The following is a 27,698-nucleotide window of genomic DNA, read 5'->3' on the forward strand; positions in this document are numbered from 1 at the left end:
ACCCAGCTCCAGGGACCCGGGGTTTCTGGGTTCAACCCTCACTCTGGTCTGTGAGGAGGTGTGTTAATCCCTTGTGTGTGTGTGTGTGTGTGTGTGTGTGTGTGTGTGTGTGTGTGTGTGTGTGTGTGTGTGTGTGTGGGCTTTCTATGGGTACTTTTGTTTTCTCCCAAAAACACGTTAAACGAACTGGCAGTGGGCCTGTGTGGTATCCTGCAATAGACTGAACCCTGTCCAGGGGGGATTTCAGCCTTGTGTCCAGTGATTCTGGGTAGGAAGAAGTGGATAAGAAAAGGGCTCAATGGATGGATGAACGGAGGATTCCCATGTGTTCTGAAAAACAAATAAACCTGATGCTTTATTTATTGTAATGCAGCACATTTTCCAGTATACTACCTCTACATTTACAGTGTTTAATGTCACTACTCTTTATACAAATACACTGTCTGTCCAAATGTTTGTGGACACTTCTTAATGCTAAATACCTATTGCTGTCCAGCTTGTCTAGTCCCTGTAGTTAAGTATTGGCAATAGAATTGAACTCAATGGAGCAGATAAACATGAACCTATTGGCTTCATGCCTTATGCCAGGCATGAGCAAGAGGGGTATAAATGAGTTGAGGAGGTGAGGATGACAGTGGAGACACTAACAAAAAAAGCATTAAAACCATTTTTTTTAATACCCTTGATTTCAGAAGAAACAATGCATGAGCAGGTGTCCCAATACTTTCATCTTATACTGGTTTTGTTGCTTAACAGGACACCGCTTAATACACATGTGCATCACACATATTAGCAAATGTTCTTTGATAATTGTCTAGCTGCATGTGATTAATTCTACATTTGGTGACAGATTTACAAAAGTGAGGACATACGCACATTTATCACTAATGATATAGAGATATAGACATAGTCATTATTTAACACTCTTAACATTAACATTATTATTATTAACATTATTTAACACCAAAGTAACACTAGACTACACATCGCCAAGGGCAGTTTGGAAACAGTGAGAATTTACAGGGATTTGTGTCTTATGGAATATCAATCAGATTGAGTTTGAAAATATTTTTTCTAAAAAGACCCTTAGAATGTCTTCCCTGACGGCTCTTTGTAGAGCGCAGCAATTGTGTTTTTGTATTCATGAGTCTTAATAGATATTGTAGGTTTTCCCACTAGATTAAGTGGTAGACCATTGGTACATTGTTGTACACATCTCCAAACCAGCACCTTTACATGAGAAGAAAAACGCCTTCTAAACTTTCAGTTGAAGTCAATGTAACAAGATTTTAAGAGCATTTCTATTGGCTTATTCATTGAGACATTTTGATACAATGTAAAGACATTTTGATACAATGCAACATTCCTTATGTCCTTCTGTACTCTATTGTACCACATAGAGTGTGGAAGGACAGCACTGTGAACTTTACCATAGGCTGTGAAGTTGCTCAGACCAACATCACAGGTCCAGTAAAGCATGTGAGGTGAGAGCTTGTGAAACAGGAGCTGATCTTCGTCTCGAAAAACCATTAAAAAAAACTGTGGTGAAACTGACTGAAACGCTGTGGTGGTATTTTTTTTTAAGCTGCCCATGACATCAATTCAGTCATAAGCAACTTCGGACTGTTGGCAGATCCACTCACCATTTCCCAAACCTGAATCAGAGACGGAGTCCGAGACAAGAGCAGATTGACGTAGTGCTTTATTTAAGCAGTCTGTAAGAAGGAAAATAATGTGCATCCCTATCATATACATTTACATGTAAAAATACTAAGGATGTTCAGTGTACAAAAACAATTTCTCGCAGATCGGCATTTTCACATCCCTGTGGGCCACAGACTCCAAAATAAACGTTCTGCTGCAGTCATTAAAAATGACAACCAGTAACACAGTCCTTCCCCTCGCTCTCGCTTTGTTGGGGTGTTTTTTTTTGTTGTTTTTTGGGTTGAAGTCCCTTCTGCATAAAATTCTTAACGACATGACTAGATCTTAACATGGATCTAATGACAGAGCTAGCAAGGTCAAGAAGTGTCACAAACTCTAAAGCTACATGGACATAAAATTAATTATACAAGTGACTGATTTTTTTTTTCTCTTTTTTTTCAGCTTTTGTCGGTTCTGTTTTTAAATAAATACTTTACAATTCATGCTTGTTCATAATACACTACCAGGAGAAGTCTGTTGTAGACAGTACAAACAGTAGCAGCAAAGAGTACGTTGAGGTGTAAAATATTTATTATAGACCCTGCAGTAAGAATGGAACCCATATGTTTGGGTGACCAGGTGTGTGTATGTGTGTGTGTGTGTGTGTGTTTATGTATATGTATGTATATGTGTGTGTGTGTTTGTGGGTTCTTCACACACTGATTCTCGGCTTGAACATCCCCACACACACTCACACATGCGCTCACACACACACACACACACACACACACACACACACACACACAGACAGACAGACAGAGGAAGGAGCCCACTCTAACCTTTCTTGTTTTGAGGCCAGCGGTGCTAGAATCAGAGCAGTCGGCTTGCTCTGTAAGCTTAGTACCGGGGTTCCGTGTTCAAGCTCAGCTTCTGTTGTGTCGCCGGTCGGCGAGTTGGTAGTTTTTTTTTTTTTTTTTATTTTGTTTTGTTATTTTTACTGTATCTGTTGAGGCGGTGTGATCAGTCCAGTCCGACTTTTCCCAGAAAGCTCTAGACACAGCACTCGGAAGGTGGGAGGATGAGGAGGAGCAGAAAAGTCGGCCTGTCTCAGTGTCACCAAAGCAAACTGCTTTTTTGTTTGTTTGTTTGTTTTGTTTGTTTGTTGTTGTTGTTTTTTGGTCTCCTGGCAGCATCTCACCACATTCACACCATTACACTTTACAAAGCAAAAATTACATTATTACAAAAAAGAAAGTAGCGTGGGCAGGGAATGTGTGCTTTCAAGTACTTCTTTTTTTTTCCTTTTTAAAGCAGGGACCTTCATTTCATATCTGAACTAGAAAAAGGGCAATGGGCATGAAAGTGCAGCTAGACAGAATCCAAAGTTTTGCGACTATGGAGTTTTTAAAAAGTGTATATGTTGTGTTGATTGGTTGGTTTTTTGGCCTGCAGTGCCAAAGGCCCTTTCGCAGCTTTAATAAGAGTGCACTGTTTTATCGTCTATGTCCTTCGCATGCAAAGTACCAACACATACATACATACACACACACACACACACACACACACACACACACACACACACACACACACACACACACACACACACACGGCGTCCCCTTCCGTCTGCCTCTCATTCATTCCAGGAGGAGTCCGCCGCATCACACTCGACACGCGTGTGTATTCGTATGGAGGATCAGCGTCACAGTAGGATTCAGTGCCAGTGAGGCAACAAGCAAGCGATCCCAATCAACCGCTTCATTTTACAGAGAAACAAACTAATCCAACAAAGCAGCAAAAAAAAGCTTAACTTAAACTGACTAATAATTTCACTTTCAAACAAAACCTAGTCAACAAGGGGGGAGGGGGGGACCCAGACATAAAAAATAAAAAACAGAAAGCTCCGTTTTCCCCCGATGAAGAAGAAAACATAAACAGGAATTATGAACAACAGACTGATTCTAACATTGTTCCATCAAATAAAAAGAGAATGTATGAGCTGGAAGACAGAAGCTTTGTGATTGCAGTCCTTCAGTCCTATCAGCTTCACCACAGCGCAACTTCAACACCATCCTCATCACTATCTCAGAAAGAGGACAAGAGCTGACCACTCTTCCTCCGCTCATCAATCAGTTCAGGACACTTTTCCTCAGTCAAATCCCAAGCATTCTCCCTCATCCGACATTCCTCTACTCCAACCAACGCATCCTTCCTCCTTTCCATTCATTCCGTAACAGTCCTGCTGCTGGAATCCACACACGTTCCCAATACCCTGCATCAACATGTCCTAGTCTACAACACAGAGAAACGAGCAATCCCAGAACACACCGACATACTCTTCCTCTCCTAATGCACAAAGCGCCATTCCGACACCATTCACCATCACGATACCGTAACACTGACAGAGCATGCACTCGACTCCCCTCAGAAACACACAACACCCCTCTAATCCGAAAGGAAAACACGGCCCACTGCAATATGTTGGCCATATATTGCAAAATGTTTTTTTTTGTTGTTTTTCTTTGCATGGGAACCCTAAACTCTAAACCTGACATTCCACAGACTCACTGGAAGACCCACTTGGCACAGTCTTTGGAAGCCAACGCGACCATAAGAAGCAGGACCAACATTTGTTGAAGAGCCACCTCTGGAGTTCAAAGAGGGTTCGCTTTTATTGCTTGACGCCATCCATTAAAGTAGAGGAGGGCGGGGCACAAACTCTGTGTATATATATATATATATATATATATATATATATATATATATATATATATATATATATAGTGTGTAAATAAACCACAGCGAGAGCCAGTCAGGCTAAAGCAAAGCCTCCAATCAGTGCAGTTAGTTTTACCAGTGTTATAATTAAAGCCTCCTAAGAGAAACTGAGAGTCCATATTCTAGCACATATTTATGAAGAGCACCGGTAAGATACACTGGTCATTTCCACCACAGCAATATGATTTTCTGACTAATCATATTTATTTTAATAAATATATTATTATGTATTTAGGCTGCTAAGCTCATTTGTTTCAAATAACATGAGTGTTATTAACTGTGCTTGGATCTATTTGTCGAATTGTTGACGACAACTGACTGACAACTTTGGAACAAGCGGTAAAGCTGTTCATAAATGGTAGGTGCTGGAAACAGTGTTTACATTTTAATTAGAAATGTGCTGATAAATATCATATATTTAATTAACCAAAGTGTGAGGTTGTGCCCCACGCTCCCGCAGTCTCTGTCTACCTAATCTCTATGTGCTGCATCTGGAGTGTATGATCTGTTACTCCAGGCAATAACACCTGTACTTAGAAACAGCTGTTTAATAAAATGCTCTTCTAATGGAAGCCGCAGACAGATGTTCTTAGAGTTTTTCAGTCCGAATCAATCGCATGCAACAGATGTGAAAAATACGGCAGTGTTCCTTTAGGGATCACGGAATGTACCACACGTGTGAGAAGAATCACTTCGGACTTGGTAAAACTCTGACCAGCACAGTTTACTTTGCTTTGACAATGTCCCACTCCATCATGAGCTACTCTGTCCACTCCGTATCTTTTCCACTTCTAAATCGAGCATCACCTTGAGTGTATTTCACAGGTCTGAACGATATGTAGTTTCCATAACTGGTTTCCCATCAGTGCACTGGCTGGTTGGTCCACTGATCTGCACTTTGATTGGCTGAATGGAAGTATGAGCCTCACAGACTGGAGCACAGGAAATCTACAGGAATGTGAGGATGAAATCAGCTGCTACAGGACTGAACACACCAAAACAAGAACAAGCACAGCTCTTGTTAGAAGACGGCTTTGGTCACGGCCAATAACAAGAAAACCGTACAAGTTCAACGCGTTCCGTCACAATTCCGAATCCCTCTCTAGCTCTTCACCTCAGACAACGCCGCCCAGCTCGCTTGAAGTAAACGGCCCACGAGAGGAAGCCATGGAAAAGGCCAGAATGAGCAGCGTCTTGGCCAGCCGTGGGAAATTGCCAGAAGAAAGCACATTGTTAAGTCTCACTAGACAGAGCTGCTCAGTGCCATGCTCTTGTATTTACATACGCTAGTGAAAGCCACACTTTCCCCACTGCCAGAGCATAGCAGTGGCTTTGTGTCTGCTGCTGAGAGGACCAGGTTGTGCAGCCCTTTGTATGTGGAGAGAGGACATGTTTCAGCAAACACTCAAAACAACTCGTTATGCAGAACGGGACGATGGAAAAAAGCAAAGGAAAAAAACAAAAAGGAAAAGCAGCAATGCTACAATGGTGTGAATGGGAGCCTTGCAAGCTGTTTTCATCATAACTTGTTCACCAAAACAAAATACAGACACAATTTCTATCAAAAAAGAAAATAAAGCAAAGGCCTTTGCATTGCCCAATTTACATTCTTAAGCCATTTGTAGGTGCATTTTTGTCCAACGAGGAGCCACTGGACAACACTTTTTTTTTTTTACAAGGACAAACAGACAACAGAAAAAATAAATAAATGAACAGAACCCCCGTTTTTAAACCGTATTCCCTATTGTAAAACAACCCGACAGTGCATCTGCCCTCCATCAGCTAAAGCTGACTTTACTGAGCCCCAGTGGTTGTTTTACTGATTACTTGTTTGAACAGGATGCTGATCCTAAAGCTGAATCGAGGAGTGCTCTTAGGAGTAAGCTGTGAACTGTGAAGCAAGTCTAGCTTCACCAGGTTCTCAGATCTCCTCAGATGGATCATTATCAGTAAGTGCTGGGATTTTTACCATTAAATGGAATGACAGAAGATATATCTCAGGGAAGGAATGATGTGTGGAACAGAAAGCCCTCAAATGGAATGAGGTGTGGGTCAGGCTATTTCAGCTCGAGGCTGTTTTCTGAATATACAGAAGCGTACCTAACGCAGAACGTATGCCCTGCATCTCTGAGAGTGGTACAAAGCTGCATGGCTCAGATTCACAGACGGTTTCAGCTAAAAACGTGAAGAAGTATGCCCCACCAACGACACACTGAACCATTCAAACACATCCTGAATCAGACTGGTGCAGGGAAGAGAGAGAGGGAGAGAGACAGAGAGAGACCTAGAAAAAAGAAGAAATTGAACTTGAGAGCGAGAGAGAGAGAGCGCAAGAGTGAAACTGAGAAAGAAGAAAGAAACTCAGACAGAGAGGCAGCAAGAGAAAGAAAGAAATGAGGGAACTGAGAGAGAAATCGAGAAAGAAAGAAAGAAAGAAAGAAGAAAAGAGAAAAGCGAGAGAACAAGAGAAAGAGCAAGCGAGCAAATGTGACAGAAAGAGACTGGGGTGCAGCAGCGCTGTTTGAGTTGTAATAGCATCAGTGGTCTTCCCTGGGCGAGCGAGGAGCTGAAATAAAGCTAATCCTGTTTACTGAGTTGAACACAGATGAGACCTGAGCAGTTGAGTGTATGAGTGTATGAGGGTACCGTCTGTATGTGGCAGTTTTGGACTCTGGACCACAGTAGAACGGGGACAGTCCACTGTACTAGATATCAGATGCAGTATTACATAAGCAGCAGTTCAGTCTGAATGCGCCTGTGAATCTGAAGCCACGCTCGCTCTGTGATCTGAAATGGAAAGGTGTGAAAGGTGTGTGTGTAGCTTCAGTGCTTTTTGCTCCCACTGAAGGAGACATTTAAACATCACAACGCAAAAAAACAAAACCCTAATCCACACACACGAAAGAAAATAAAAGTAAACAAACAGCACAGTTCTTCCCCACCTGGCAGCCCACCCTAGGGGCTGAAGCTGCCGGGGACGTTGTTTGAGCAGGCCGGACCTTGGGCCAGCCCAACGAGCAAAAAAAAAAATTCCCATTACCCTAAAACTCAACCGTGTGCCTTCCTGGTGCCCTCGGCCTGGCAAGAGAGCGATGAAGGAGTACCCCACGGAGGAGGAGGAGGAGGAGGGGCTTAGGCTAAGTCTGAGAGGGTAGAAGCAGAAGACGTAGTAGTCCGTTCCAGTGGTAAAGCGTGATGAGGATGAGGCAGTGCTGGCTGTGAGGGGCTTTACTCTCTCCCACTGGCCGAGTAGGAAAACTGAGGGAAGTGCGGCCGCCGCTCATTATCCATACAGTCCATTCCATCTTCATCAACTGCACAGGAGACACACATACACACAACAACGCTGGATCACACAGGCTCAACAAAGTGCTCACAGTGCACAGTTTATTTACTCAGAGTCAGTTTGTTTGATGGTCCCTGTAGATCCTCTACTGATTCTCAGATTTTATCCTTTGTTCCCTAAGTTTATTATCCAGTTCTTAATGCAAATGCAGCAACTGTTGTCCATTATTGGGTAACTGGTTTAGTATATCTTATGGAGTCCCTCAGGGTTGTCGTTTGGGGCCTATCAAACTGTAGTACTGCAGTTATGAGAGGGACAAAGTGTACTTACATACAGGGTCTAAGGGGTTTAAGCAAATACTTAAACAAAGAGCCTGTGATTAATAAGCACTGCAGTGATTAATGTAATTCAGCTGCACACTTCTTCCACCCCTAACCGATGTAGTGACTAGCTTTTTATTCCTTGTACAATTATGTTAGAAGATGTATTCCATGGTTGTGGAAAATTACTGTGTTTGAGAAGGATCTAATTTTTGCATCAAGAAAGAAAACAACTGAGGAGATTCCTGAAATGAAGCTGGACTTCAATATATGGTTAAAACCTGAAAAGATAGTGGTGATCTCTGAAATAAAATTCTGGAGTATTTAGACCCATAATGTGATGAAAACTTGGTCTGGAACTAAACAGCTGCATGGCCATAAGAAGATCTCTAGTGAGTCAGACTGGGAAAAGGGCTTTAGCTTGATAGGGAACATAAAGCTTGGACTTTGCATTAGTTTGGTCTGATGAGTCCAGTATGATGGAAACTCCCATACCACGATAAAAGTGTAATCGATAAAAGTGTAGTTAAATCAAAGCGATACTGGTGGATGTTTGTCATGTTTGTTTGGCCATGCAGTGTATTTAGTTCATTCTATACTGTTAAATCTTAAGGTTAAGATTAAGTTTAGGATTAGATTTAATTTAACAGTCGTGGAATAAAATGGTATAATAATAAAGGTCAAACCAAAAAACTTAAACAAAATAATATATATATATATTTATATATATTTTTTTTAATTAATGATGAATGGACCAACAGAAATGCTCTTGAAATGACTTGAAATCTCTTTAGACTGACACACTTTGATTAAAGTTACCACATTTATTTCCTGTAAAATCTTGTTATACACTATATGGACAAAGGCATTGGGACTTCTGAAATCAAGGGTATTAATATAGGAGTTTATCCTGCTGCTTGGAGTCTCTACTGTCCAGACCTTCATTCCAGAGAACATGCAGTTCCACTTGATACCCCTCAAGCTCACGATTGGCATTAGGCATGAAGCCAAATAGGTTCATGTTCATCTCCTCCAGAGAGTCCTATTATATTGTATTTAATTTACAGTTACATTGCATCAGATAAGCTGACCGTCTACAAAGCATCCTCAAGAAACCTTCAAAATAAAGTGTTTTAAAAAATAAAACATACAATATATTATGATTAAATTACTAAAGGTTATGGCACATTTATGTTATGTTTTATGACTTCTTTTCAAAAACATTAAATGTCAGTAAATAAAGAGCAGCCATAAGCTCCATCTTTCCATAATTACTTCCTGAGCAGGGCTCTAGCAACTTAAGTATCACATTTCTCATCAACAGAATAAATAGAATTAAGTACTAATACGTAAATACACACGACAGCCGCATATTTTTATGTAACTGATTTTATGCAATGTAGCTGCACAAACAAACATGTTGTAGATAACAAGTCATTAAAGTCTCATTGGCAGAGAACTTGATCAAGCTGAGCTGCAAATATAACCTTGCTTCTCGTGTCAGCTTAAATTCCTCCTTTGCAATTGAAACCTTTTAGCAGTGAGAGAAGTGTATATCACCAGTGCTGCTGCAGCACGTTGGTGTGTATTGTCACTGCAGGAGTATAGCACCACCCACATGGCATTGCATGGCCGTATAGCTGTAAGCATGTGAAAAACCGACACCCACATCAATCAGTGCTTCCAGACCCAAATCAGCCACAGCAGTTATTTACTCTTAGGTCTGAGCACAGCTTCCATCCTGATGCCCTGCATGTGTCAATACCATATGTGTGTGTGTGTGTGAGAGAGAGGGATGTCAAAGGTATACTCACATTTTTCAGGGGGGGTTATTGTAATCGTCTGAGCCGTGAACTCCTCATCAAAATATCTGGTATCCGTCTCTGATGACACCTGAGGCTTGAAGGGAGGTATCAGCTGAGGAAGGAAGTGCAAGAACAGGAGAGCGATGAAAAACAGAGAACACCTGTTTTGGTGCAGGTGTAAGACTGCATGCAGTATGGTAAGCTGGAGGGCCCAATCTTACACCTTTGACTTTTACACAGCACCTGCTCTGCCAGTCATTGTAGTTATTGTGCCTCTGGGGGACGATTTCTTTTTTGGGGGGGGGGGGGGGGCAGACAGTGTATCTAACTAATGCAGCAACATTCACTGAGACTTTGTGAGGGATTGTTCAGGTATAAATTAATGGAACAAAATCTCAAAATAAAGTGGGATAGACATGATGACAGTGGTGATCACAAACACCTTCCTTTTCCTTTTTGTATTTTTATATAAAAATAATGAAATATAAAAGTGTGCATTTCAGATGGCAACTCAAACAAAGTGACACATTTATTTTCTGAATTGAACAAATTACCAAAAACATATTAAACATAGTTAATGAATCATTACTTTTGCACATGCCACATTTAATGTGATATTAAGCAAATTAACAACAATTCTACTTTAGAATGTGCATGGGTGTGTTTCCCTGTAGGGGATATGAATTAATTTACACACACACACATAAGCCTGTAGATATTTTTGTAGATACAGGTTTTTATGTGACTCTGAACACATATAATATGAATAAACAATTACAGGAGAATAATAAAAAAACAACTTAGTAACTAATTAACCTATTAACTAACAATGAAAGTCAATGTAAAAATATTTTAGAAATGTTTGTGCCTTTCTATTGGTCCATTTATTAAAACAACAGCCAGATTCAAATGGTGTCAAAAAGTGGAGAACAGCAAAAAATGGGGATACAAGGAGTTGTGAAAGGGTGCACAATTAAATATAAATGAATTATATAAAACCTTATTTCGTTTTGCTGTAAATTGTTCATTTTAGAGACACAGAGCTTTGTTACAACAGCAAAACCTCAGTTCATGTTTACCTTTTTATCATAAACATCTTGCCAGTCGATCGCAGCAAAGAAACTGTGTCGCATTATTTCTTTAGCGTCATCTGGACCTCCGCCAAGTCTATCACACACACACACACACACACACACACACACACACACACACACACACACACACACACACACACACACACACACACAATGACAGACTTTAAGAAGGGATGTTGGCTGGATTTCTTAAACTGTATATACGTATGTGTGAACAGTGGGTGGGGAAAGATGTCTTTGGATAAAGTGAAATAAAGGTACTGTCTGGTACTGAGTCTGTGTTTGAGACAGACAGACAGACAGACAGTAAAGCGCTTTTCACATTGCTTAATATTGGGTTCATATGTTCTAAGTTTGGTTATTCTGTTGAAAAAAGTCACAGCACTCTGCTTAACGTCCAGGTCACAGTATCAGGATAAGTGAGGTTACGTGTGTGTTGCGGTAGGCTCAGCTTGTACCTCTTGTTGGGGTCTTTGATGAGCAGGCCTGAAAGCAGAGACTTAGCATCAGCGGAGAGCGTCCTGGGGAATTTGATGTCCTCCATGAGGATCAGCTCAAACAACTTCTCATGGTCCTGATTATAGAAGGGCAGCCTGCCACACATCATCTCATACATGACCACTCCCAGACCCCACCAGTCTACTGCCCGGCCATAATCATTATCCTCCAGCACCTGTTGACGTACACAAGCACACACACACACACTCATCTGTCACTACAATATCACTGCAGTATGTTATAGCCCTGTGAACTGAAAGCGATCCTCTGTTGCTTCCAACACTGCTGTTACATTCGCCTACGTTGTAGGTCCACCTCGTGTACAACTGGAGACTGTAGCTCATCTACTGCCACACTGTTTGCATTAGTAATTCTTGATCTAGAGGCCTACAGAGGCAGTCTCATAGCAGGGCTGCTTTTGGCCAGATATTTTTGGGTGGTGGGTGGGTGTATGTACATTTATAGTATGGTATAATTCACATTTCTCTCTGTTTCAGTACATCACACTGTAAAATGCTTTTATATGAATGATTTTTATATCAAATTTACTTTTAGATGCTCAAGATATGTACTATTCTGAGCTGTTCCCTCGCTTTTAACAAGAACCATTTATTTAACAACTTAAGGCAGTATTTTGTTCTTCATGCAAGAATTCTTGTTTTTGGGCTCCTCCTATTGTCAGGAAGTGGAATTTCCTGATTTGAGCCACCACTACAGGACGCGATTTACACATGCATTTCTGGACAAGCTGAGAAATACAGAAGCTGCATCCGTGAAAGAAACGTGTGGACTGAGGTGGTAGAAGATTTTTCAGGATTGCTCAGTTCTCAGTTCCCAGACTAGACACTACAGACACGCTATTCTTCCTATTACAAGTCAGTGAAACACCACCATGACTCTGAATCTGTTTTAAGGTGACAATTGCTAAATAATGCTGCAGAAGAGAACTCTATTCAGAAAACCAATGACATGACTGTGTTCGGGCCCTAACCCTAATGTGCCTCATATATGCATCCCACACACTCATGACAGACACTGCTGGAAGTTGGTCAATATTACAAGTCATTCACGCCATCAGTATCAGCTGAGAAGTTTTGTTGCTGCAGAGGCCGATCTGATGCAGGCTGACTGACACAGGCCTGGCGAGTGAAGCAGGCTGGTGTACATGATCAGCTAAGGGCTAACTGCAAAAGACTGGTCATACCTTCTACTCATGTTCGCTCCCTCAATAACAGGGAACTTCTTACTGTTAAACTTGTACTGTAAGTTACCTCAGACAGTACCTGACTACACCCTGATTAAGTTACTAAGCTAAATGGAGTAGCGTGTCTGCTCGTGTTTGCATGTTCTGTTATCTATGATTATTTGAGGCCCAGTCAGGGATGGACTGGCTATCGTGAAGACTGGGACAACTCCCTGTGGGCTGCAAAATGCCACAAAGGCTAGCTGGAGAGAGGGAGAGAGAGAGAGGGAGAGAGAGAGAACCACCAGAAAGCATGAAAGAGGTGCTGAAAACAGGAAAACATTTAAACACAGAGAAATGATAAACACTATGTTTTTACACTTAAGAGGAAGGAACCACAGGCCTACAGTACACAAGGCTTAAGCTGAGAATTTAGAGTCCAAATCTGCTATCCCAAAGCCTAGGCTGGACCCAGGAACAACAGTGACATCACTGAAGGCTGTTTCATTTTGTAAAATTCTTCAAACAGGGGGGCATCCAGAAACCCTGGAAGAGCATGACGGAGACGAGGGAAGGAAAGGAACAAGAAGGAATAAAGAAAACAAGCAGATCGGGGAAACGGGACAGCTGATCCACTTCAGCGTCGAGAGAATTGACGTCTACTACTGATGAAAGTAGCCAATCATAATGCTCACTTGAAAGCACAGTCCTACATTGCTGATTGGCCAATCACAGTCACAGCACTGGTCCAGCCTATTTATCTCTACTGTGGTGGAAGGGTTTTTACATCAAGTACAAAACAGAATACTAACAGTATGGCTGTCCTCCTCCTGGCTGTATGTCTTCTGTCCTCTCTGGGTGTGCAAGGAAAGGCATCACTCCAGGGCCCCCTTTTCATTTTTTTCTCCCGCCAACAAAAACATGGCTTTTCAGATCATTGAAGACTCAGGGGTGGAGAATTTTGGGAACGTTTTCAGTGTTATTGAGTAGTCAGGCAAATTGTGGTGTGATGTTAAAGCAGCATTATGTAGCATTTTTGCCTTTAAATAACAGCTTCAAAATCATTGTGAGACTCCACTACCTGTAAAGAGAGAACAGTGCCTCTCTTACTGCTACTCTAGGCTTGACACACTAAAAACTGCACTTTGACTTTGGTGTAGTGGGCAGGATAATGCCCATGAGATCTGTGTAACACTGTGTAAACCCAGTCACATTCATGCGAAATGCTGTCACTCTACTGCCTCTGTCCACATGCTTCTTTTAGTTGCCAGTTCTGTATCTCACAGCTTGTAAAATGCATGTGAAAAGCGTGTCATTTAGTGTTGGCTCAAAGCACAAATTTCACTTCCGGACTGTAGGGGGAGCCCAGGGGAAAGAAAGGCCAATTCTTGAATAATGCTGCTTTAACTTGCGTGTGATTGTTGCTGATTAACAACAGGCTTTACTTTTTTATTCAACTGACCTTTCATTAATCCTGCACTCAAATTTGGATAAAAAAAATCCACTTCTATGGCTGATTAGGAGAGTGTTTTTTTCATATTCCCGCTTTTTTCCTGGTGCAAATCAGGTTTTGAGTCGGAGTGTGAGGTTGAGTTATGGACAGCTGCTGAACAGAGTGAGAAAATCTGCGGTAAATATGCTATAGCGTTGTACTGTATTTAGGTCTGTTGTGGCTGTTACACTTGCCTCTTTAAAAAGTTTGACCTCAAACTTTGTGAGGTATTAGCGCCCCCTGCTGGACTGGCATGCTAATGTGAGCATATAGGAGAGGAGGAGGATCAGGGAACAGAAATAAGAGATTTTTTACACATTTTTGTATGTTTTCTGCTGCAAGTACTAGTTGCTGGGTAACTCTGCTTCAATAAACAAATCAAGAATAACGATGGTCAAGTCCAATAACAAGCGTGTGTGCAGGGTACCCAAGAGTTTAATTTTGAAAAAGCCTTGGAGCAGTTTCCATATTTTGCTCAGCTGATGATGAGCAGAGAAAAATGAGTGCCTGTAATTGGGAGGGATGAAGGCATTACATCGGAATGGTTCACTCACTAAATCATTCACTGTTTTCTGCAGAGGGTTTTCCATGAGCTGACTGAAGAACAACACTGCTATACCTGATACATTTGTACCAGCGCCACACACACAATCAAGCATGTACTACCATCTCAGTGCCGTTGTGTCCCAAACAGTGTGGTCGACATCAGCCTTCTTTAAACTGAGCATGACAACAGATGTGGGTCTCTGAGGTACACTGTTAATAGTAGAAGATCCTTGAGGAACCTTTGGAGGTTCATCAGTTGGAAACTGTGAAGGAAGCTCCTAATATGCTTTTAGGAACCTTTAAGATGCCTTAAGCACCTAAAGAGGTTTATTAACTGTTTCGAACTGAAGAACCTTCACAAGTTCCTCAAGGATCCTATTTTTTCAGTTCATCCTATATATATATATATATATATATATATATATATATATATATATATATATATATATAAGTACATATAAGTGTAGGTGGCGCTCATATTGTGGTCATGGAGTGGAAACACTACTTATTCACTATAAGACCAGATCTTATACTGTGTCCTCCACAATAAAAATTACACAATAAAAATTACATCTGCCTTCTGACAAGGCTTTTTATAGCAAATCTAACTGACTGCACGCACACACACACAAACACACACACACATACAGCTAAGTGATTACACTGTTAATGAATGCATAGTGGTAGGAAGCTGCAGGTAAGGGCTGTTGTACTTCACACGCCCGTTCAAAACTTATCACATCTGTGAATAAGCCCAAAAGCCCCTTTGCTGATGAAAGCTGCTGGAGTGTCCGCTGTGCAAACAGCTTGGGTCAGTGGTCACTCCACCTGAACGTACTGGAACCTGAAGGCAGCGGCACAAACCACTACACCACTGGATCAAAGCTGTGCTGATGGGCCGGTATCCCACTCACACACTCGCTCGTTCGCGCACACACACACACCATGTTGGTTTGGGGTGGCGAGGCAGGTGTAGGACAGAGAGGCTGCTCTTCAGAGGGAGCTTCCTGATTAATATGTCTGACTAATGACAAGACTGGCTGGCTGGGAGCCAGTTAAGCATATGCTGCGAGTCGAGTGATAATGATGTCTCTTCTCTGATCTTTAAGAACAGGTAGGCTCGCGCGAGTCAACATCGGCCTCCATCTCTCACAGGCTGATTAGAGGAGCAGGACGTGCTTGTGTGCTCTGGCAGTCAATGTGGAGCCACAGCCTTCTGGGTGACATCTGACAAAAACACAACTCGATGCTCGAATTATGCACAAAACTGCAGCCGTATCCTGAGTTCTGCCACAAGCTGCAGATTGTAATATGCAGGATTCTCAGTAATGTAAAGGTCTTGGTCTAAACTTTTGTAGTGGAGTCATACACGGATCTACAGAAGACAATAATACATCTAAAATTTGTTTTGAATAAATAAAAAAAAAACAGTTTCTGGATTGTAGAAAATATTCAGTTTTTGAAAAATATTCATTTTTTGAAGAAAAAGAATATTCATTTTGTAGAGTATGGAAAAAAAAGCTTTTTGGAGAATATTAAGTTTTTAAACTCTGGAAAATATTTGGTTTTTGGGCTGTGGAATGTATTCAGTATAATAGTAATAATCAGTTTCTGGATTGAGAAAAATATGAAATGTTTGGAGAATATGGAGTTCTTGGAAAATATTCAGTGTCCGGACTGAAGAAAATACTCAGCTTTCAGAAAATATTATATTAATGTATAGTATTCAGATTCATGGATAAATTAGCCTCACAAATAACCCATTAATGGCAGTTAATACCTCATCCTTGCCCTCACTTCCTGGGGATTAAAACAGGCAACATTCTTGTCCCAACTCAGCTTTTCTAACCATTAGGCCACAGCTGCCCAGCAATTGATAGATAGGTGTAGTAGCCATCGAACATTTAGCTCACAAATAAAAATGCAATCGCCTTAATATCAGTGCATAAGCTTCCACTTTAATAGACAGCATAGTGGATTATTCAAATTCCTGTTCAGGCAAGAACACTACTTCTGCACCAAAAAAAAGCATGCTTATGACTAATGTTAAAGGTCAGGTCATTACAAACTGCAAATTACTCTGAGTAAGCGTATTTGCTAAATATGTTATTGTAAACATGACATTTATTCATGTGAAAATAAAGAATAATCAATATTTTAACCTGTTGTCATCTGTGAGAACTTTTAAGACGCAAAAAAGTTCAACCCTCCACTACTGATATCAGTGTAAAGCCAAATGAAGCTTTAGCTATTGTTCAAACAGAAATTCTGTATCAGTGCATCACTATTTAAATGTATGTGTACATGAAAAGCATGAAGACTGCTGTGTGTGTGTGTGTGTGTGTGTGTGTGTGTACACGTGCATGTTTGTAGGGAGGAACGGGGCTGTTTGTCCCGGGAGCGTGTGTGAGCAGCTCGGCTGCAGGCAGGGATGCGATTAATACACACAGAGCCAGTTGGGGTCCCCCCTGTTCCAGAGCCGCAGGCGGGGAGGAGGTGGAACAGGCCCCCGCTCGGACGGCCATGTGGCACGGCTGCTGCGCCCAGGACCGGGCCCTTGGCAAGGCCGGCTGCAGAGGGAGCGGACAGAGAGCCTGCGGCTCCACCAGCACAGCTCCCCAGCAGGGCAGTGGAACACACAGCCTCCATCAGCTTATCCCATCTTGGCCGGGCAACGATCTCTCTCTTTCTCTCACACACACACACACAAACGTACGCACATGCACGCACACACCAGATAAGCAAAAATACAACATCACAGAGAACATGCATTCAGCATCTTTTTACCGATTGGCTAAAAAAGACAAATGATGTGGCAAAAAAATAATATCACCAACTCTAGTATAATATTTATCAATATGTGTGATCATAGTCCGGACACAATGCACCAGCAACAGTGTTACCTGTTACTGAACTAATTAAGATCGGAGAAAACAATATGACCTGCTACTCATTCCTCTGCAGTTTATGCAGCTTCTGTTGGGGATTGACTAATATGCCATTATAAAGCAAAAGTTTTATTGTAATATATATGAAAAATATTGCCAATAATGGGCTGAATATTACTGACTTATGGCTGTGGCATCACCAGGATTCAAGCTCATGTTAGGATTTTCATTTTGTAAAAACCCTTAGACAGCTGTGACGCTGTGGCACTGTGAATCCCCCCCCCCTCCACCCACCCACACAAGCTATCATTGTGGTTAAAGTAATATTATAATGTACACTGTATCCAAACCTAACACTTAGCATGACAAAAGCACAACAAAAAAACTTTTAATATAAAGAAATGATAAAACACAAGAAAAATAAGAAAACACTAAAGCACACAAATTTTGAGCTCCACCCACATCAATGCATTATTTTTATTAGTTATTGCTTTTTTTTTAATTATGACTTGAATTAATTGAATGAACTATGAATTGAGAACTAACAATTAAATCCAGTCAATCACTTGCTTATCTAAAACTACAGCAGGACAATATATTAAAATATATATTATAACATCAGTTATTGGAATAGTAGGCCTTAAAATCAATACTGGCATCAGCCACAAAAGTTTAATATTGGTTGAGAACACGTTAAAATAAACTGGTTACACTAGGCTTGTCTTTTTTTGCTGGTAAGCTAATAATAGTTGACAGATCCAGGAAAGTGCATGTTTGTGGTGCTGACACAGATGTGCAAATGCACATACACAGCTTGTCTAGTCCCTGTAGAGGATTCTCTGGAGCAGATAAACACAAACCTATGCCCAACGGGACCATGCCCAACGCCATGCATGGGCTTGAGGGGTATAAAGCCCTCCAGCATTGAGCTGTGGAGCAGAGGAACTGTGCTCTCTGAAATGATGGATGGTGCTCCATCCAGTTCTTTTGGGATGAGTTTTGGGGTTTGGGGATATGTAGTGGAAAGCTTTTTAAAAACCCTTGATATCAGAAGAAGCAATGTGTTTGTACACTTTTGTCCATATAGTGTAACTATCATTAAGTTGCTACTGGCTACGATGCTTTTTACTGCATTAGGATGCTCTGGAAGATGCCCTCCTGCATATATAACACTCGCTCTTCTTTAGGCTCTCTGCGAACACTAAAGCATACACATAGCCTGTGTGCTGTAGATTTCCAACAGCTGTACTACAGGTAATGCTATTTTACACAGTAAGTCATCTTTCTTTCCGATGCATAAATATTTAAAAACAATTAAGATGCAGGAGACTGGCTTCAGCTCAGTCAGACGAAATAAACGGTCATTAACCGAGCACAATACAGCGTGAAGCTAATGTGACTCACGCACTCTCATTTACACACTTGAGAAGATCTGTTGAAGGCCAAAATGTTTCAGTTAGTAAAACTCTTCCATTTTTTCCACTTTTGTAACCCTACAGGAAAAAGCAATCTTCATCTACTCATCCTCTACTCTCTCTCTCTCTCTCTCTCTCTCTCTCTCTCTCTCTTTCCCTCTCTCTTTAATCCCCCTCTACTTTGCATCTCTGGAACTTGGCTCGCTGGCTCAGGCTGTGCTCTGTTATTTTTACACCAGTACGGCAGTATAGATTTCCAGGTTTCCCAGCCACCTTCTTCCAACCTCCCCCATCTGCCACCATCTGCCTCTGTTTAGCGTCTACTTTTTTGTGCAATCACATACTCTTGTGAAAAATAACCAACACTCAAATCATCTCCTGGCACAGCGGCCAGGCTGAGCAAAACAAAATGCCGCGCCAAATTGTCTTCTGTACTTTTTCGAGTGGAATCTATACCCCCCTCCCCACCACACACTCACACACACACACACACACACACACTACCACCAGCAGCACTACCTCCTCCACCTTCCCCTCCCTCTGCCGCCCCCTGCCTATTCTCCCTCTCGTCTCCATAAATATGGATTTAGCCGCTGCACTCTGGGCAACCTGCGCGCGGCTGGGTGAGGAGAAGGACCTGAGAGTGCAAACCATTGTTCCAGAGACGTGGCGGAAGCGCGGCAGATCAGTATGATTCACAGAGGAGCCGCGCAGCACGAAAGCTGCACCCAACCGAGTCGTCTGAAATTCTATTATTAGTTCAAAGACGAACTCACGAGCAGTCGCGTGTGCAGTCTCTGAACTCCGATTTGAGATGAAATCAAATCCCTTTAAATCAAAACTAACAACTCCTCATAATTCAGATACCATAACAAGGCATTCTGCATAGTTTGGGAACACGTCCGATCCCATGGTACAACTATAGGCCATGTGTTCTGTCCTGTGCGGTGGTCCCTATTCCAGAAAACTGTCTTTCATGGTGTTCGATATGCTTTTGATCTGTACACTTGTATGTGTGTGTGTGTGTGTGTTGGACTCCGGAGGTGTGAGTGGACAGTCCTGGACAGTGTACGCACGCTGAGTCACAGCACTGCCGTGGAAGGAGACGATCTGTTGTGAAAATGAGGTACTGTTGTTGTCAAATTGCACACCACCCTACTCCTCCGGTAAAGCAAATAGCAATCACAGTCATTGTGCATTGAGCCATTTACACTCCCCTATTTAGGCTCTTACAACAAGGACTGTGGGTGATCTTGATGCCATCATGCATCAACCATATAACCTAATGGTGAACCAGTCAAAAGCACATATACGTCAAGACTAAGCGAAAGTAGCTATAAACTGAGCATATTGCCACTGTCATTTCAAACTGTCTCATTAATTGTTTTTGCAACATTTACTCATCGCTGAAGCACAGCAGGTGCTCTCTACATTGTGTTTTGTCATTTCATGATGAATAAACCAATAGAAATGCTCTAAAAAGGAGTGAATGTGGAATAAATTAACAGTAAAGTTACCATTTGGAGACACCTGCTTTAGTTAGTACAGCGACGACATGAGAATCAGCTCTCTACTCTTTAAGAATCAGATGGTGGTTCTAGCTCTCTAGAAACCTGGGCCACAAGGTGGGCAACACTGACACTGCTTTATTCTTCAAAGGTCAATATTTCCAAAACTCCCCTGCATCAATACTCCACAAAAATACCCTGAGCAGAAAACCACCCCAGCACAGCTGCATTGTTATAAATATCACACAATATTCAGAGCTTCTTTGAAAACATCACTGAAGGGTATAACCTTCAACCCTTTCACCATCCCACTTGCAGAGGAAAGCACAATGGAGAACAAACCCAAATAACACTATTTCCACAGATTCCTTTAAGGATCAAGTGGTAGAACGGATTGCAAGGTGTATGGTGCTCTAGGGCAGTGAGGTGGAGCAGGAATAAGATCTGGTTACCTCAGGAGCCAGGTACTCTGGCGTTCCACAGAAGGTCTTCATGGTTGCAGCATCAGTGATTCCTTCTTTACAGAGCCCAAAGTCTGTGATTTTAATGTGGCCATCCTTATCAAGCATGAGGTTCTCCAACTGCGGAGAGAAAGAGGAGGGAGGAGCACAAAAAAAACAACATTAGAAAGAGTTTAGAACATGGGCTATTCTATTCACCGCCTGTGATTCACAGACGGATTAGAGAACATGTCGACGTCTGTATGAATAAACCATTTACTGCATCTACATTTCATATGCCATGGCAGGGAAGAGGAACTTCCAGCTATTCAACCTTTCAATTTTAATGGCGAAGCCTTTTTTCAAGTTTCTTGGCGCCTCCACCGCCGGCTCCGTCCAAGGCTGCGAGCAAAACACTGTGTCATCTTCCACAGCCGCCAGAGTTTGATATCGCCCAAAAAAAGAGCTTCAAACTCTAGAGCTTTTAATTACATTTTCCATGTCCCGTGCCACATGCCGGAATAAAAGCAGTGCACGGGAACTGAACTGGCTTTCCAGAACGGTGTGATTGCTTCCCTCTTTCCTCTTTCTCCTTTGGAATGTATTTATTTATTTATTTATTTGCTGTTTACCTTGAGATCCCGGTACACTATCTTGGCGGAGTGCAGGTAGTCGAGGGCGGAGACGATCTCGGCGCCGTAGAAGCGCGTGCGGTCCTCTGAGAACACCCGTTCTCTCGACAAATGGAAAAACAGCTGCAGGATAAACAGCAGGGACAGGATTGCAATAATTACTGATTTATTGGAGGAAATTAACACAACACAAACTGCCTCCCATCGCCATATTGAGATGATAGATGGCGGGGCCCTTGGAGGACGCCCTGCGAACCCAGACAGCAGCTGGCGCATCATCCCCGGCTTTCCAGAGAGAGGCCGGCGCGGCCTGTTAAATCAGCATTTTAATCAATACACCAATCTTGTTAAAGGCAGCGCTAGCGCGCTCGCGGGCTAACGTCCCATCAAAGTGGCAGAAGTGCCCCTTCCCCCACAATCATCTCCCTCCTTTTTTTTTTTAGGGAGTATTCCCTGCTCTCCTGTCACTTCCCCCAGTCAGATGTCAAGGGTTCCTGTCAAACCGCTTGGCCCTGGTTCTTGCTCAAGCTCGTCTTCTACAAATTACCCAGGAGCCTGGCTGGGAGTCTTTGCTGTTTAATTGCTGTGGGAGGAGGTTGAATATGGCTGTCCGGGGAGTGCTAACGGGCCCGCTGATCAGCCGGGGAAAGAGGGAGCGGAGCAGAGCGGTGCGGTGCGGAATGGAGCGGCGTGGGCGAGGACAGGTGCGCCTTCATCAGTGCACTGGCAGCTGTGAATGCGGCAGGGCTGAAAGGGGGACAGACTGCGCTGGGCTGGTGGCGTGGAGGTGAGGCGCTCTGGCTGGACCAGGCTGGGGGAGCAGGTGACACTACAAGCTGAGGGAATGAGAGCAAGATTGCCGCCTCCCTGATTAAACAGCACCGCTGATGGTGGAATTTCATTTATCAAAGCCCGAGCCCTAGAATATGGTAGCCCCGCGCTCTGACTTCTGCCAATAAAGTCAGGGACTTGAAACTTTCTCAAGGAGGAGCAGATTAACTGTAGGCTCTTTCAAGCACATATAAACTCCATAGAGGTCAAAGTTAAGAAGTCAAGAGTCAAAGTATGATGTCATTTAGTATTATCATTGCTTCTCACTTGTAGATTCACTAAAACAAAAGAGCTGCTGTCGAAAACCACACCTGTGTTTGTAAGCAGAAGTGGATGTCCTACTTTATGATCTGACATTTTTAAACTGTTATAATACAGAAAATACTGACAGTACTAAAGTTCTGTCTCAAAAGTTTGGGGACCCGGGTCCAAAAACACATTTTGATAGTTTTATGGTTCAAAACACACTTCTGCACTTCCATGTTTACAATAACGTCTAAAAACATGTAAACTGTACTGTAAATATTGTAACATATTGTAACTTTTTTGAGTTAAACATTTTCAAAAATACATTAAATGTGGACGCTAAAGTAAATGCATATGAAATGTTATTTTTTCCCTTGTTTTTTTCCTAAATTCAGCAAATAAATAAAAAATATTGTGGCAAAATCTTCTGAAAAAATTCAACACAGTCAAGTAGGGTTGTGGAGTATCCACTTTTTTCATACCGCCATACCGTCTCAAAATATTACTGCTGTATACGGTATTACCCGGGGGCAGGGAGCAGCGCAAGTTGCACACGTAGTGCAGATGGTTCTACGTGTATGTGGCTTTCGTATACTCCCGTCTTGCGTGTGACTGGTGTTGGATCTTGTAATCTTGTAATACCGTCCTCATTTTAGGATACCGCCAACCTTTTTTTAAACTCCACAGTATACGTTATAATCGTTATACCACCCAGTCCCAGAGGATGTGTCAATTTGTTTCCAATTAGAAGGCAAATGTCTAATTTCACCATGGATGTCCAAACCTTTGCATTAGACTGTACCTCATTCTTTTCTACACCTGATTACACATAGATAAATCATACAGGAATATTACTTACAGACATAGGAAGATATTTAATGCCCCTGCACACACTGCCAAGTCTAAAGTGAAGTGAAGGTCTATTAATGTGATGTTTTGGCCCTGGCGATGTCCAGATTTGAAGCCCATTGAGAACATCTGGCCTCACATTAACCAAAATTGACCTGTGGTTTTCCACTGCTGAGGCTATTAAAACTGGATGGAACATGGACACGTCCATGGGCAAAAGACTGTCTGCAACTTTACCTCAAGGACTTCACTATTTGCAAAAGAGAAGGGCCCAATCTGTTAAATCTATTCAATGATATGTTCATTCAGTCAATAACTTTTTATTCATTTCTAAAGTGAAAATACTGTATTTTGTTCTTTTGATCAATCATGAAACTGAGTGAGATTTGTGTTTGTTCATGCCCCCACCGCACAAGCCATTGGTGATCATCTACTTCACGAAGCAGAGTAATACACAAGGCACACAGGACCGCTATCTGGCCAGCTTCTGATAGACTGATTGAGAATTTGTTCAATGGAGGAGTTAGATCACTCCAAATGTCATTTACTACATTTACTGAGCCACACACTCCGGAACCCCAAACCACCATAGCTTGAGAGCTCTACAGAACACAAACATACCGCTACACACAACTACACACTTACCTCTCCTCCGTTGACGTACTCCATCACAAAGCAGAGGCGGTCTTTTGTTTGGAACGAGTACTTCAAAGACTAAAACAGCAGGCAGAGACACGTCATTAGAAAAAAAGTACCCAACGACTTAGCATATGTCTTTGCATACGCGTTACACATCGAAACGCATGTTGAGAAGGAAAAGTCTTTTCAAAACATGCGCTAAACATGACATTCTTCTCCCAAGAGCAAATTAAAAGGGAAAACACTCAAGAGCAGAAGCACTGCTCTTTATTGCAGGCCTTGATGCTAACTTTGAAATCAGGTGAAGGTGGAGAGGGAACAGCATCTTGCGCCGTGCAAATTGTTTTGTTTTGGGTTTTTTTTCCTTCCTCCTTCTCTCCTTCTCTCCCTCTCTCTCTGAACCTGCTGTGTATCAAATGTCGCACACAACAGCATCTGGAGTGTCAGTGAAATTACCTCTCGCTGGCGACTTCTCAACAGATGTACAGCTACATTTGGGCTGCTAATTTATAACAGTTTATTCTCTGCATTATAATTAGGCTCTGGGGAGAACACAATCATATATTAGATGAGCATTGTGAAGCTTTAAGGTGTCGAGGACTCCTGCATGTGTGGGTGCTGTTCTCTAAGTCATTAGGGAGCAGGTGTACTCACAGTTAGGAAAGGGTGTCTAGTGTTTTTCAGCACTCGGCTCTCGGTGAGTGTGTGAGCCACTTCGTCCTATGGTAGCAGAGGGAGAAACAAAAGGACAGTATGCATCATTATTTTCTTTCCTTCATTATTATCTCTTCACATACATACATATATATATATATATATATATATATATATATATATATACACACACACACACACACACACACACTTACTGAGCACTTTATTAGCAACACTTTAATAAGAATGTACAGCTACACATTACTGCAATTATCTAATCACTTGTAGCAAAGCAATGCAGGGTTGGGCCAGCAGCTTCGGATAATGTTCACAGCAAACATCAGAATAAAGGAAAACGTGATCTCAGTCATTTTGAGCTTGACATGATTAATAGTGCCAGACAGGCTGATATGAGTTTTCTATACTGCTGATCTTCTGTATTTTTGGGCGCAACTAGAGAACTCCGGAGTTGCAAAATGGTGCAATAAAGAAACAAAAACATCCAGTGGTGGCAGTTCTTCAGATAACAGTGTCAACAGTGCCTTTTTGAGTACTGTTGCTGACCATGTGTGTCCCTTTATGACCATAAAAAAGAAGTTGTCTCAAACTGGTTCAGTATTCTTCAGTGGCCTTCACATTTACCAGATCTGAATTGAACAAAACATCGCTGGGATGTTGCAGAACGGGAGATTCACAGCCTGAAAGTGCTTCATAAACATAAATTGTGAGACAAAATTACTTTTTTACTTAATTACAATAACATTGACGGAATCGTAAAAGAATTTAGTGGAATTCATGCTGAATTGAAGCTGTTTTAAGAACAAAGGGAGGCCCTAACCTGTACTGTCTGGTTCAGTGTTTTCAAAAGTGCCTGGTGAGTGCATATATAGTCATTTGTATGTAATTTAAATAACTGTTTAAATATCCAATGAATGCAGCTTACCTTTGCTATAATGACCTCTTTCTTCAAAATCTTCATTGCGTAGTATTTTCCACTAGCCTTCTCCCTTACAAGAATGACTTTACCAAAAGTGCCTTTTCCCAGAAGTTTTAAATAATCAAAGTCATTCATTGTCTGCAGAAAGAACGAGAATTAATGAGCTGTATAAAGAGAACTGTGACTATGCTCACCATCCAAAAATTAGTAACCTAAAACTACCAATACTATTCCACCCTTCCTTAATTGTGATTTTGAAAATATCACATCAGTACATTTTCATATAAACCCCTGAGCAAATCTCCAACGCTAATCTGGGTCATCGAGCACGAGCAGATGGTGTGGTGGTACCTTGCGTTTGTGGTGACTGATGGAAATGTCCATCTCCTCCTCTCCGATGTTGTCTATCTGGGACGTGGGACTGCACTGGATCCGCTCTTCTTCCTGTCTTTGGAGTTTATCTGCCACCATCTGGATCGCTTCTGTCCACTCATCTCTTAAAGTACACATACACATATAAAGAAACGCACAGTTTCACAACCGAGAACTAAAACACACAAGATGCATCCAAGAAATGCCATGTGTTGGAGGAGCATGGTTTTTCAGATTTACATAAGTTCTAAACAGAAACTTCAGGCAAACAGAAAATAAGAGACCTCTCTTTCCCATGGAGGTCTGAGCAGATTAGCCCAGGAATTTTATGATGCCAGACTGTGAGTAAAAGCAGACACTTTACCAGGATAATGTAAAGTGACTGGGCTAGTCAGCCCCCGCTCTGCAAACAGTGTCTCCCTCCATTGAGTTTTCATTTTGTTGTGCAGCACATCTGTTGTGCAGAATCAGCGGAGCATTCACACTGTCGAGCATGTGTGTGTTTAATAATGATGAATTCATCTGAAAGAGGCTCGCTGTGTGTCATTGTTTTATCAGAGGCTTGGGTTGGTCTGTTTTTGGCAGACATCTGAAGCTTGAAAAAGACAGTAACAAAAATAACATGTGCCCAAAAGTTAACACCCACGGGTGCCTGTCAACTAGACAGTTTGCCCCCTTTACAGTAGTAAAGGCCTCTACTCTTCTCTACTCTTGTGAGGGTGCACCTTGTAATGAGCCGAATTCACAATTAAATACCCCTGGCATTAACACATGTTCATTTGTGATCGGATCATGTTCGGCTTTCACTTGTCACTTAAAAAGCCCGATGTAAGCACCCCAGAGACGCGCTGTGATCGGATTGCGATCGGATTCAAATCACCTTCAAGACAAGACAAAGACAACCATATTAACCATATTAACCATTTGTGACAGACACAGATGGAATTTGGCTTTTTTGGCTTTTTGTCCCATCCATGCAGTGAACACACACACACACACCAGTAAAACACACACAGCGGACAGTGAGCATACGTGCCCGGAGTGGTGGGCAGCCATTGCTGCAGCGCCCGGGGAGCAGAGAGTGTAAAGAGTCTTTGCTCAAGGGCCCAACAGTAGCAGCTTGCCGAGCCCAGGTATCAAACCCACAACCCTGTCATCAATAGCCCGGAGCTCTAACCGCTGAGCCACCACTGCCCTGAGAGGTGGTCAGAGGCAGAGCTCGTCCACATTTAACAGAATTTGTTTCCTGTGATTGACTCCCTTTTTGAGAAATTGCTGTTTACGGGAAGTAAAATGAAAATGAAGTACGTGTTAGGGGTGCTTTTTATGCAGGACAGTAAAGCCGGATCTCATCTGGATACACTGGTGGATACACAAGTGTAAACAGAATCTGGTCAAAGTGAATCCAGATGCTAAACAGATAAGAACTGCATGTCAATTCCAGATGTGAACAGGCCCTTACACCCATTGCAGGTTTACACTGTAAGAACCTGTGTCTCACATATAGTTAAGTCTCATTTCACTATAATTATTTTTGTTCTACTCCACTACTCTCCTCAGCATAAGAACAAGAAGCTAAGGGAGTCACAAACTAAAGGCCTTTCACTGTGTTGTTCTGTCAACTTCCTCCTTAACAGCCACAGA

General features: G+C 42.0%; 1 protein-coding gene across 3 annotated transcripts in view; it reads right to left on the reverse strand.

The window, feature by feature from the left end:
• Positions 1–1,684: 1,684 nt before the first annotated feature.
• Positions 1,685–27,698, reverse strand: part of akt3a (v-akt murine thymoma viral oncogene homolog 3a) — a 123,875-nt gene continuing 97,861 nt past the window's right edge. For all 3 annotated transcript variants that reach the window (XM_072677753.1, XM_072677752.1, XM_072677754.1), the window contains 10 exons: positions 26,034–26,178; positions 25,689–25,820; positions 24,746–24,811; positions 24,098–24,166; positions 21,527–21,649; positions 20,907–21,035; positions 11,383–11,597; positions 10,910–10,997; positions 9,840–9,942; positions 1,685–7,733 (listed from right to left, as the gene is read on the reverse strand). In XM_072677753.1, coding sequence (XP_072533854.1) covers positions 7,648–7,733; positions 9,840–9,942; positions 10,910–10,997; positions 11,383–11,597; positions 20,907–21,035; positions 21,527–21,649; positions 24,098–24,166; positions 24,746–24,811; positions 25,689–25,820; positions 26,034–26,178 — 1,156 coding nt within the window. In that variant the 3' untranslated portion in view covers positions 1,685–7,647. The remainder of the gene's footprint in view (positions 7,734–9,839; positions 9,943–10,909; positions 10,998–11,382; positions 11,598–20,906; positions 21,036–21,526; positions 21,650–24,097; positions 24,167–24,745; positions 24,812–25,688; positions 25,821–26,033; positions 26,179–27,698) is intronic.

Source organism: Salminus brasiliensis, chromosome 4, assembly GCF_030463535.1.
Source record: "Salminus brasiliensis chromosome 4, fSalBra1.hap2, whole genome shotgun sequence".
In the NCBI taxonomy this organism is placed as follows: Eukaryota; Metazoa; Chordata; class Actinopteri; order Characiformes; family Bryconidae; genus Salminus; species Salminus brasiliensis.